Genomic DNA, 13,116 nt, shown 5'->3' on the forward strand with positions numbered 1-13,116 from the left:
TTAAACACAATTACTTTGCATTTCTATGGTTCTGTCTAATGATATAAAAGAATCTCCATTTTACAGATGTGGACATTCAGGCACAGGAGAATAAAGAGCTGCCCAAGATCATACAGCACATTACTGGGAAAGCTAGGGGTACATCTAGTGTAGAAATGCTACAGCATAGCATAGACACTATAGGGACAAAAGGGGTTCCTCCACCGCTGTAGTAAATCCACCTCTTCAAGGGCTGACAGCTATATCAGCAGAATTCTTCCATTGACCTAGCAGTCTCTACAGCAGGATTTAAGTCATCAGCTTAATTACATCACACATGGCATGAGTGATGTAGTTAAAAGACGACCTTACTTTGTAGTGTAGACCAGTCTGGGGAAGAGGATTCCAATCTACTAACTCTCACAAACATAGGCTTCAACCAAACAAATGCTTTTCCTCAAAAACTACAATTTCAGATTTAACATGGCACAAAATCCAGGAAATTTAAGCCAGGTCTATACTATTAACTTACAACAGTGTAACGACATTGCTCAGAGATGTGAAAAATCCATCCCCCAAGCGATGCAGTCATACCGACCTAATCCCCGGTGTAGATGGCACTATGTCAACGGGAGGGCTTCTCCTGTTGACATAGCTATCGCCTCTCATGGAAGTGGATTAAACTACATTGATACGATAAGCTCTCCCATCAGCATAGTAGCATCTTGACTGAAGCGCTAAAGTGCCGCTGCAGCATTTTCAGTGTAGATCTGCCTTTAAGAGTTAAGGACCATAATAAACTTAACTACCCTTTTATGTATATTCTTCTCTATAGTTAATACTTCTTGAAAGCATCTATGGAGTGCTAGGAGCTTGTTTTAATATTTAACACATATGCATTAAGGGGAAAATACTCCTTCAAAGAATTTTCTATATAAATCAGAAAAATGCAAATTGGTAGCAAAACAAGAAAAAACATCCTCCTATGACAACCCACCTCCTTCAACCGCCCTCTGTCCCGCCTTGAAAGTCTGAGAAAACAGATGAGCCTGAAAGGCAATACATTTGGGTTTTGGCAGATTTTCAACCTCATAAAAAATGCCATTACCAGCCACCTGCCATTTAATTAAAGGATTAAGTTATTATTATAAGTGCAGCAGTTATGCCCGAGATGCCAAAATTAAGCCTGTGTCTACGTGCAATCTTAACTTGGGTATTTCTGACTTAAGGGCCTAACCATGCAACACACTGCAATTATTTGACTGGCACTAGCAGAATGGCCAGTCCAGAGTGAGAAGCACACAATGCCCATATGAATCAGGGAGGCAAGGGCTGATATAGTTTTCCAAAACAGTGAAAGACATATATACAGGGCAAAAAAATTGTAAATCAATGTGCAGAGAATGGAACAGGATCTCTTCTTCATCCAATGTGCACAGTTAAGGAGGCAGTGTTCTTTAGAAGATGTGCATCTTCCCTATGCATAGAATATAGGTTAAAAAAAAAAAAATCATACGTGTATATACAGGGCAATTTGGAAATCCTCCTATCTGCCAAATAAAAACTAAATTTTCACGAGAACTCATAAAGAAGCATTTCCATATAAAACTTTGAACTTTCTACCCCAATAGAGCTCTTCAAAAAATAGTTTCAAGAATTTATTTCCAACATGTAAAAATGGGAAAAGTTTGTTGTTTTTTGTTTTTAATTTAATTTATACTTGCTCATTCAGAAAAGACAACCAATTTTTTTTTTTTTTTTTTACTTAAACTATCCAAAAAAAAAAAAACCAAACCTATATCCAGGCAGAGACCATTTCTGGAAAATTTCAGCCCAATAGATTCAAGTCCCTGAACATTATGAAAAGCTGAAAACAGGATTATAATGCTCATGCAACGTTAAGTACAGATGTAAATGAAGCACCAGCTATAGTATAACTGCACAATTCCAGCAGAAAATTGACTCCACTGGAAAAAGGAACGATTTAACTTCTTTTACAAGACCAGAGACGCTGGAAGGGAAGTTGTTACTTTACAAAAATCAGATAAAGGCCCCAATCCCACAAACACTTATGCACATATTTCACTACCCTAAGAGAGGAGTGAGACTACTCAGAGTAGTAAAGATAAGCATGCTAGTGTTTGAAGTATCAGGGTCTTAATTTCTATCCCACAAAAATACACTAACATAAGCAACGTGTCTAGATTTGATATAAAAAAGTCAAGGGACTAAAGCAAAATTAAAAATAAAAACATCAAAGAAAGAATTACAGAGATAGTACACTAAAAAAGACATGACCAACTATCAAACAGGTATTTCTGTCATAATTAGGAAAAAAAATATTGGGAGGAAGGGAGAAATCCTATAAAAGGAAGCAATGAGAAAAATATATATTTATAAAAAGCTTTCCCCAATAGCACTGGAGTCTCTTAATTTCAGTTTATACACTAGTTACCTAGCAATCTGTATACAATAAAAGCAGAAAAGCACAATAAAGGGATCTAATTTTTAAGATTTTGAACAAAGTTTTAAAATATTGTTTTACTTTTGAACACTACTTTGGGCTAAAGAAAAATACTACACAGCAAAATATCAATATGATTTCTGCAGACAACCGTAATTGGGTATTCACTTGTACATCATTAGCATAAAACATCAGCAAAAGGAGTCAAGAGGATTTACGGTTTAGATTTACCTCTGCTTTTTGTAATAAAAGTTTAACAAAGAAGAGGCTAGTTAGAAAAGTTATGGTCTGCATATACAGTTTTGCTTTGTCATTCGTTCAAATGTCAGAAGAGTGATCAATGAATGATCTCTACAAGGACTGACAATTACAAGTCTCAGAGAGAAAACATGTCAGCCTTACAGTTATAATTTTCCCATAGAAACTTAATTTCACAGATATAGTTTTGATAATAAACTACACCACTTAGAAAGTTGTGGAAACTGGGGCTCACAGTGTGCCAAACTTTTCTGCTTGAGTCTCCATAGGTGAAATCATTGCACAGTAAATTAATCACTGCAGATTACATTAACTGTTCATAAGACTACATTCCATTGGAAGTCTCTTCTCAAGGGAAACTCAGAATTGGAATAGCATATATTGCAGGTCATGACTGAGATATACTGGCAGAGTTGTGCAAACAAAATTCATATAATGCCCGCCCCTATTATGCCCAACTCTTTTTAATGCTATTAAGCTCACATTTTCATGAACAACTTATTCATGCAAATGATCTGAACCTGAGTTCAGTTAGAAATGTTAGACAATAGAAGCTCCATGTCTTTTAAATTAGGAGAGCTACTTAAAAGGAGGAACATATAAGCTCCCATTTGTAAGCAGGGACTAATTCCCCCATCCCTCCCCAGATCAGAAGTGTATCTAATGCTTCTGAAAGGTGCAAGAGAACTCTAGTATCTTGGGCTGTCATTCTAATCACTGTCAGATGCAGCAAAATCAGCAGCAGCACTGACTTCCCTGTGCCACCATGCTAACAGAGCTCACCCTTGCCCAGAAGCAGCAGAGTGCAGAGATCAGAGAAGTTCATGCTTCATGCCCATTCAATCCTCATTCTCACTACTGAGAGCCAACAAGGGCCATGATAAGCAGGATCCTATTTTTCCATGATAGAAAACAAAATACTCAACAAAACAAAACAAAAACTCCCCATAAAAATCTGCATTTTTCCGTGATTAAAATGAAACACTGAACTTTAGTTTCCCTAGCCACAATATATAAAGGTATCAGTAGAACACAATGTTTTATTGATATATTTACAATTTTTAAGCAAGTTTAAAGTGTACCAGTGCCATCAATAGTTATAATAAATTAATAGAATGATCCAGTCAGTGTGTCATTTTGTTGCTGTTGTCGATGGCCCAGCTGTTTCCACCTCATTTACGTTTCTTTTCATTGAGTTTGTTTAGTGCTTTCCATGTGTTCTACAACTGTCTGCCTTCAAACATAATCTACAGCCTCGCTGCATGCAGTATAGAATAGCACATTACCATCAACGTGAAATTTGTGCTTGCCAAACTCCGTGACACGGTCTATAGGGGTGATTTTTAAAGTTTTTGGCATCTTTTCATAATTTTAATTACTGACGTCTGGTGGCTGAAGTGAAATTTGAGATGCATTAAAACATGAATCCCTATATACCATTGAGTAACTCTATACACTGGAAGCTGTTTATTGGAGTATGCTTAGCTATATAAATTTAAAGCGTGATCAAAAATCAACCTCCAGAGGATTTTTAGGATCCCTGCTGATAAATGCCTGGCCATCATGCAGTTTTGGGACATGGATACCTGCACAATATGAAAGGGACTGAGACAAGCAACTCATTTTTCTGGGGTCAGACAGGAATGACTTCTAGTCACAACTGCCCTGGGCTTTTCACACACTGGTTGAGGACGGAGTCATCAAGGGGGGACATTTTATCAGGGCAAATTTAAGCACTGTATTCATGCAGCATTTGCAGAAGTCAGATTCTTGCATCATTAATAAAAAAGCAATGAGGCATCCTCTGGATAAACTGTAAAGTGAAACAGTCTTATTGCTCCTTCTAGTGGGAAGGACGTGAACAATACCAACGTTGTAGCAACGTAGCTGCTTAAAAGGGCAGGTCCAATCAACTGCAGCTTGACCCACAGTTCACATCGCAATTTTTTTTAATCAAAGAATAAAAAATAGTCATAGCTAAGTATTAGTTTACATGCTTTTACTAATTGTTGCAGTTACTCTGCAGTCTTGCCAGGTCCATTTAATTATGTTTAAGATAACCAAGTGTGGTCAGAATTAGGCCTGGTCTACACTACTGAGTTTTGTCAACAACAAAAGTCATCTTTTGTCGACAAAATAGTAAAATTATACACATTGAAATGCTTTTCTACCGATGTAACTCCCCTGCTATGTCAACATAATAAAACCACCTCAATGAGAGACGTAGGGCTTATGTCGATGTAGTTAGGGCGATGCAGTATCAGTGTATACATTGCATTCCTTTCATCCCGTTGGCTGTGATTCTCGTCAATTTCACAGCTCCAGCAGAAACTTTCAAGCAGTACTTTCAAATGTGCAAAGCCACCATCATGAAACTCTGTGCAGAGCTCACCCATGCCCTGCAGCACAAGGACACTAGAATGAGAGCTGTCCTCTCAGTGGAAAAGCATGTGGAGATCACCATGTGGAAGTTGGCAACTTCAGACTGCTACTGATCAGTCGCTAATTGTTTGGAGTCGGAAAGTCCACTGTTGGCACTGTTATCGCAAGTGTGTAGGTGTCCATTAATTGCGTTCCGCTACAAAGGACTGAGAGTCTTGGAAATGTGCATGAAATAATGGATGGCTTTGCAGCAATGGGATTCCCTAACTGTGGTAGGGCAATAGATAGCACGCATATCCCAATTTTGGCCCCAAATCATCTTGCGACGGAGTACATCAATAAAAAATGTTACTTCTCTATGGTACTGCAGACGTTTGTGGATCACTGTGGGCATTTCATCAACACGAGCTGGTCAGGGAAGATGCTATGATGCATGCATCTTCAAGAACATTGGCCTGTACAGAAAGCTGCCAGCAGGGACTTTTTTTCCAAACCAAAAGATTCTAATGAGGGATGTTGAATTGTACATAGCGATCCTGGAAGACCCAGTCTACCCTTACCGCCATGGCTCATGAAGCCTTATATGGGCAATCTGGACAGCAGCAAGGAGTGATTCAACAACAGCTAAACAGGTGCCAAATGACTGTTGAACATGTGTTTGGCAGATTAAAAGCTCGCTAGTGATGACTTTATGGCACATTAGATCTAAATGAAGAAAATAGTTCCGTGGTTATAGCCACCTGCTGGGTGCTCCATAGCATTTGTAAAGCTAAGGGTGAAAAGTTTCCCCTGAGGTGGAGGGCAGAGGCAGATCGCCTTGCGGCTAACTATGAACAGATAGATGTCAGGGAACAACAGGGGGCCATTCGAATCAGGGAGGCCTTGAGGAACCATTTTGGCAATGAGCATCAATCAGGTATCTTTGTATACAGTACTGTGCCATGCTGTGATTGCTAGCCAGCTTGCACTGTGTATCAATGTAAGCTGCAACCAGCGTGTGTAAGAGAGAAATAAAGATTGCTTAACCTTAACAGAGTATATCTTTATTAAATAACAGTTAATCACAACACACACAAAAAGCTGGGCTGGAGGAGAGAAATCAGTGAGGGGAAGTGTGAGCTATGACAACTGAGTGTAAGTCCAGCTATCATTCTGGAGCTGCCTGAAGGAGTGGAGTGAATGGGGTATCGAGACAGGCCAGGAGTTTGGTAGGAATGTGTGGGTGGAGTTTGGGCAGGGCATGGAAAGCAGTTCTGTACTAGCTGCAAGAGGGGACAAGAACGCATGAATTCAGTCTGCAGCGTTATGAGTGACTTTAGCAGCTCCATTTGCTCCTCCATGGCTTTTATCCTACACTTGTGACCTGCTATTATTCCTGGTTTTTCCTCCTCTCCTGCCTATCAATTTTTTGATTTTCGGTCACACAGTCTCCATGCTCTTTTTTCTTTTTTTCTCCCCACCTCAGGGGACTGAAAGAGTTCTTGGAACATCTCTTCTTTGCTTTTCTGTGGTCATTTTCTTATAAGCCGCAGGTGCTTGGCAGGTGTGTAGGGGTTTTCCCTCGAGGGCACAGCTGTAGTCGCACAATAAACAATTAACAGAAGCATGATTGTCAGTACACTAACAGCATTGATTCATTACTGTAAAATACACCTCTTTCTCACTGTCCACTGGCAAGCGTACAGCTCGACGATCACCCAAGGCATGGTGAGTTGTGTTCGAGGAGAGGGGTCACTCAAACTGGGGAAAAGGTTCTGGGTGGTTGTTTGGGGGTACTGATGCAAGGTAGATAGAGAAAAAATGTCAAATTGTGCCACAATTTTCCACAGGCAGGGGCCATAGAAACCGGTATTTCACTTCTGAGAGTAAGCAGGGATGCTAGGGTGCATCTCCTCCATGTGAGCAGATTCAAACCGGATCCCTGTGCTGTTCACCCGGGTGTCGCTTTGGTCCTTGCACAAGCGACTGCTGATTGGCACGAGGAAGTTTCCTACAACAGGGGAAGAAACAAAAGCAGCTCTGCCAAGGAATCTCCGGCATAGGATTGGCGAGTACCTCCAGGAAAGTTTCCTGGAATCTCTCTGGAGGATTCCCATGAAATCTCTGTATGAACATACTTTTCCGCTGCACTGCCTTGCAGCACAGGGGAATAGGAAGCACATACAAACACAGCTACTCTTGTGCATCTCTAACCCTTCAACTAGCTGTATAACGCAACAAAGCAAAAGACAGCTGTACCTCATGTAACCAAGCAGCATCAATTAAAAAAATATCACTTATCAGAGCTCCCCTCTTCTGCATACCAGAGCTGGAGGGCTGGGACTGGCTCGAGCCTTCCAGGGTTGAGAAGAGGTCTTGACTCTCCACGTCTCCAAACAATCCAGTCCCCTGCTCCAGATTGTGCTCCAACTTGACCTCATCCACGACTTCTTCGTCACGGTTGAGTCCGGTGTCTGCTGTCTCCAGACCCATGGAGGTTTCCACGGGTCTCTTGGTGGTGGAAGTGGGGTCACCGCCAAGGATGGCTTCCAGCTCCTTATAGAAGCAGCAGATCTTTGGCTCTGCACCAGAGCAACGGTTTGACTCCCTAGCGTTTTAGTACCCTGGCCGCAGTTCCTTGATTTTTGCACAGCACTGCAGCGTGTCCTGTTCATAGCCCTTCTCCACCATACCACAAGAAATCCGACCATAGATATCAAAGTTCCTTCAGTTGGAGTGGAGCTGGGACTGACCAGCCAGCTCTCCCCAAATGCTGATCAATGGGCCCACCGACAGCAACTGCGGGCCCCAGGGCAGAGCTGTCAATGGCCCCCTAGAGAGGGAGTGGGCTTGTGCCGGATGTTTTTACTTATTTATCATGTACCATGCAGATTCCTGGGCGTTTAAGGCAGCGGTATGTGACTCAGCTTCCTGGGTCCCTTGGATTCCCCATGGAGATCACTGATGAACCCAGGAAACTAAGTAGCAGATACCACCTCCTCTGCCACCCAGGAACCTGCATGGCTCATAATAAATAAGCTCAGAGGAGGAACACACAGCATGAGCGGCAGTGGGTGGGCAGAGAGGCGAATATGTATCTAGCCTCTCATCTTCCCCAGGCCCTTATCACTGGCCAGGCCCCTAGGCAACTGTCCCCCTTAATCCACCCATCAGCAGTCCTGCTGATCTGATTCAGAAGCTCTGGAATGCTGCAGGCCTGCCAGCATTTGGTGCCTGGACCTGCCGTGGTCAGCTGGGAAGATGTGAAGTGAGCTCTCCAGGCTCACCAAGCAGGAAATGAATTTTCAAAAATTCCCAGGACTTTAAAGGGGGAGGGGCGGATGGCAACAGGGCAGAGCAGCAGAGTTCATACCGCTGGCCAGAGCAGTCAGGATGGGCATTGTGGGACACTTCCTAGAGGACATTTACCACGACAGAACCAAGCCCCAAGTCTACACAGATGTTTTGTCACTGAAAGACTGGCACAAAAAGCCCTTTGCCTGGTCATCGAAGTGGTTTTGTTCTGTCGCAGAATCAGGGGCGTTGGGCTGACGGGAGGAATCCAGTGTGTGCACAGGCTCCGTGTTGGTGCAAAAAGGTGGCTCGGGCGGCCCGAAGCCCGTGGTGCAGCCGCGAGCCCACCCACCCATCCACCCACGCGGTCCCGCTCACCGGCGCGAGGCAGGCAAGCAGGCGCGAGGCGACGCGACGAGGTCTCGCGCAGAGGCACGACAGCCGTTCGCTTCAACCGCCGCGTCTTCCCGCCCGCGCCCCACACAGCCCCACACAGAGCTGCTCCCCAGCAGGGCGGCCGCGGGGGGCCAGGCCGCACCCGGGGCGCCGCCTCTCCCCGTTTCGGCCGGGCCGGGTCGGGACGGGACGGGCCAGGCAAGACCTTACTCCACAGCCGTCCCGGGCAGGGCAGGGCAGCCCCGGGGCTCACTCACGTTTGTATTCGGCCATCAGCCTCTTGAGCGCCGTGCCCGCCATACCCGGCCGGACCATAGAGAGCCGGGGGGGCGTGACTAGAAAGGCAGCGGACGGGCGCTCCCCGAGCGATGTGATTGGCCGACCCGTCGTCGCCGCCGCCGGGCCCTTTCTGCGGGAGCGCGCGCCAGGAGTAGGGCCAAGGCCCGCGTAGGCCTGGGATTGGCGGGGGAGCGGCGCACGTGACGGAGGCGGGGGGGACACAACAGTGTGTTCGGTTAGCTCCTTTTCAGTACCCGGCGCGCACGTCCTGAAGCCTTACCGCGCATGCGCCTGGCTCAGCTACCTCCGTCCCCACCCCCTCATGTCATGGAGCCGGTAGTGACGGTGCAAGCGTCGCGGTTGCCTTCCTGGAGGCAGTGCCTCAGCAGCCTCGCTTTGCATGGAGGAAATGACGGGTTTGGTAACGTAGCAGGTGGTAGGGGCGGGGCTATAGCGGCAGTCTACTCTCAGTCAGAACAGAAGGTAGGTAGGTGGCTGCTGCCGGTCTGTGCCCGTAGCCCCTGGCCAGGTAACGCGGGGCGCCTCCGCCAACGGCGGGAGAGAGGGTGGAGCCGAGCGGGCATCTGGGGGCAGGATTGGCGGGGCGGAGCCGTGGGGGCTGGGCAGTGTGTGTGGGGGGAATGGGCGGGGGGCAGAGCGAGCCGGGGTGTGGGGGAGGGGATGTGGTGGGCGGCAGTGCGGGGAGTGGGCCCAAGGGTGGGCCCGGCTCGCTGAGGGGTGTCTTTAGGGTGCTCGGGACCAGTGTGGGCACTGCCGGCTGGAGCCGGGGGCGGGTGGGCAGTGGAGGACACTTGTTTTCCCCGCCACCCGTCAATCCTTCCCCCACCCACACCCGCTGCATTCCCACCATATGGCAGCTTCCCGTGACAGGGACTCTGCACGGAGACAAAAAACCGGGGAGGGAGGGCGGGAGCTGGAAGAAACACTGAGTAACTTTCCAGTTCAGACACAGGGCTTTGCAGTTTGTCACTGCTTCTGGAAAAGGGACCTTAGTAGGCTGCCCGGTTCCCTCTCCTCCCTCTCCCTGAATCACTGCACCTGTGGCTCCTGCCATGTCCCCAGCACGTGAAGCAGGGGAGGGGAAAGGAGAGGGAGGTTCCTGCTTGAGGGGTGATGCTTAGTTACACACCATATCAGCTACTGTATATATAATCAATGCAAGGTGAGCATTTCATGTGTTGTCAAAGAGCGAGTGCTGAAAATCAGGTTTAACTAAAATAGTGGTTAGATGTTGGGATCTGCTGGAACCTTGTCTGCTGTCTGGCTCCCACTGCTTCTAACCCCATTTCAGCTGAACCAGTGTTCATTGACTTCAGTGTCATCCACCAGTGCTGGGAGAATCTGCTCTCTTTTTACAGCCTGCCCTGACCTTTGCATTTTCAGGTGGCTACCTGGGCATGGACGGGTCACACACTTTATCAAGGAAATTGATATACACCAGCTCTGTCACTCTAAATGAAGTCTCTATGCACACTCAAACCACATGCACTGCTTTAGATAAAATAAACAACTAAGTTTAAGTACAGAAAGATTTTAAGTGATTATAAGCCAGAATAATGAGTCAGATTTGATCATGAAGAAAATAAAGCAAATCGCATTCTAAACTAAACTTAACACTTTAGTAGCCTTGTCCTCTTTGATGTTATATTACCACACAGGCTGGCTGACTCTTTTAGCCAGCCTCTCCCCCTTGTGGGCAGTCTGTCAGTTGCTTGATGTTGCTTCGTAGATGGATTCCAAGGGAGAGCTCCAGAGACAAAAATGCCTCTGCCTTTAACATGTTTCCTCATCACCCCCTGGAGTCACTAATGGGCATGTCTTACTCCATTTGAGTCAAATGAGCATCACCTTAGATCTCAGGCCAGTCCATTGTTCCTGCATGCCTGCCTCTGCAAGGCATGAACTCTCACTCTGCCTTGTGTTTGCGTGCATCTATTCAAGCCATGTGAGACACACATTTGGGAATGTTACATAGCAGAGTTTCATAACCACGCATCTGACACTGCAAGACGCACACTATCATAAAATAATGTTCAGTATGTCATGAGCATTTCAAAAAACCTTACATGACATTCTTTGCATTAAACAATACACAGTTACATTAAAAGGGTGACTATGAATGATACACAAATCTCACCATAAGGATGTACATGGGGTACAGCATGTCATACCCCTCAAGAACCTGGCTTCCATGAGGGGGAACTGGGAAAGGGATTGGACACCCTCATAGATGGGCAGGGATCCTCCAGATCATGGCACATACATGGGGGCCAAAAATGGGGCTTGGACATCTTCAGAGAGACAAGGCCTCCCATATCTCAGTGCACGTGAGCTCAGAATAGACTGGCATGAAGGGAAGACTACAGAGCAAGCCCAAGAGAAGGTCCGTAGAATCTACCTGGATTTAGGGACTCAAACCCTGTGTCTGCCTTAGGCTGGACCAGTGGCTGTGACTGGGTTGCACTCTATGCCTATGGTTTTCCATAGGCTGGGCAGGGCGTGCACTGTGTTTTAAGAAGCTGTGGCAACACTAGCTATGGCGCCTTTAAGATCAGGAACAATCTGGGCTGGCAAAGCTCAGCAGCTTGCAGCTAAGTTATAAGTGCAAATACATTACAAAAATGGTCTGTGTACTTGGTTGCTGTGATTCCAGGGGGTGCTCATGTGGTTAGAATTCATGACAGCTCATTGTTTGAGTGCTTCATGAGCATCACTTAGTCTTTAGTTCTTTGCTGACTCAGCATTATGTGAATTGGGAGAAAATGTCCAGGACCTTTTGTAATAATAGCTCACATTGATAAAGCACCTTTCATCCCCATGACAGTAATTACAAGGGTGGAGGATTTAGCAGCAGAAAAGAATGACTAAATACACACACATAAAAGGCTGCCTTTCTACTTTAGCCTCTCACTGAATTCATTAGACTGCTGATCACAGTGTAATTCCATTAGCTGCACCAGTCAAACCATGTTTGAATTGGTAACGTACAATGTTTTAAGATTCTTATTCATAGTCGAAGGCTTTAAGGCCAGAAAGGACTTGTTACAGGGTGGCTGGCCCTTTAAGGAGAGATGGGTCTACCTGTATACTAATCAGCTACTGCCCAGTTCATGCTGTGAGACCAGGAGTCAGGTGACAAGATAACCTGGAACCCAAAAAGGCCAGCAAGTAGTTCAGCTGGAAAGCTGTGGGGAGTAGATAGGCTCCTGCAGGACTCTGGTGTAGGGAGAACAACCCTATTTATATACAACTCTGGGGGGATGATCTGCCGCATGCAAATTTGCAGAGAGCAGGCCAAGGAAAAAAGCTCATCTTCATTCCTAGGCAGATGGCCTGCAGGATGTAATCCAGTAGGGAGTAAGTGGTGCCGCTCAAAGACTCCAGCTCAGGGGAAAGGGATATGACTAATGTCTTGGACAGTTTAATTTCAGCGCCTTAAAATTGAAGCTGCAAAGAGGGTGTAGACTCCTGTGGCTGGAGCATATTCTTTAGTGCATCGGCGTGAACTAGCCCAAAAAAACCAAGGTTACTTACCAGTAACTGATGTTCTTCGAGATGTGTTGCTCATGTCCATTCCACTATAGATGTGTACACGCCTCCATGCAGTTACCTGGAACTTTTTCCCCTTAGTAGATCCCGTAGGGCCGTCTCCAGCGCCCCAGGGAGCCCTGTACACATGCCACGGTATATGAGGCGCTGCCGGCCCTACGCCTCCTCAGGCCCTTCTTTCCGCCAACTCCAGCAGCAGGGATGGAGGGCAGGTTGTGGAATGGACATGAGCAACATATCTCGAAGAAATCAGTTACTGGTAATTAACCTTGTTTCCTTCTTCGAGTGCTTGCTCATGTCCATTCCACTATAGGTGACTAACTCTGGTGGTGGGCCAGAGTTACCGGTGAGCTGCCCTCAGCACTGCTCTGCCAAATCCCACGTCCTCTCTTGCTTGCTGGACGATGGCGTAGTGGGACGTGAAGGTAGTGGGACGGACGACAAGGTGGCAGCTTTGCACGTCCTGCAGGGGCACTCTCTCCAGGAAGGCTGTAGATGAGGTTTGAGCTCTGGTT

The 13,116-nt window shown here is 46.1% G+C and overlaps 1 protein-coding gene across 6 annotated transcripts in view; it reads right to left on the bottom strand.

Annotated features, from left to right (window-relative positions):
- UBE2G2 (ubiquitin conjugating enzyme E2 G2) overlaps positions 1 to 9,396 on the bottom strand; it is a 32,965-nt gene extending 23,569 nt beyond the window's left edge. For 2 of the 6 annotated variants that reach the window (XM_067538739.1, XM_067538741.1), the window contains exon 1: positions 9,010 to 9,273. In XM_067538739.1, coding sequence (XP_067394840.1) covers positions 9,010 to 9,067 — 58 coding nt within the window. In that variant the 5' untranslated portion in view covers positions 9,068 to 9,273. Of the gene's footprint in view, positions 1 to 9,009; positions 9,275 to 9,311 lie in introns of those variants that run through there. The other 4 variants (XM_067538738.1, XM_067538735.1, XM_067538737.1 and 1 more) reach the window with 4 other exon arrangements.
- Positions 9,397 to 13,116: the final 3,720 nt, after the last annotated feature.

The sequence above is a fragment of the Emydura macquarii genome, unplaced genomic scaffold (genome assembly GCF_026122565.2).
Source record: "Emydura macquarii macquarii isolate MOO-44397 ecotype Brisbane River unplaced genomic scaffold, CSIRO-AGI_Emac_v2 contig_499, whole genome shotgun sequence".
Lineage (NCBI taxonomy): Eukaryota > Metazoa > Chordata > Testudines > Chelidae > Emydura > Emydura macquarii.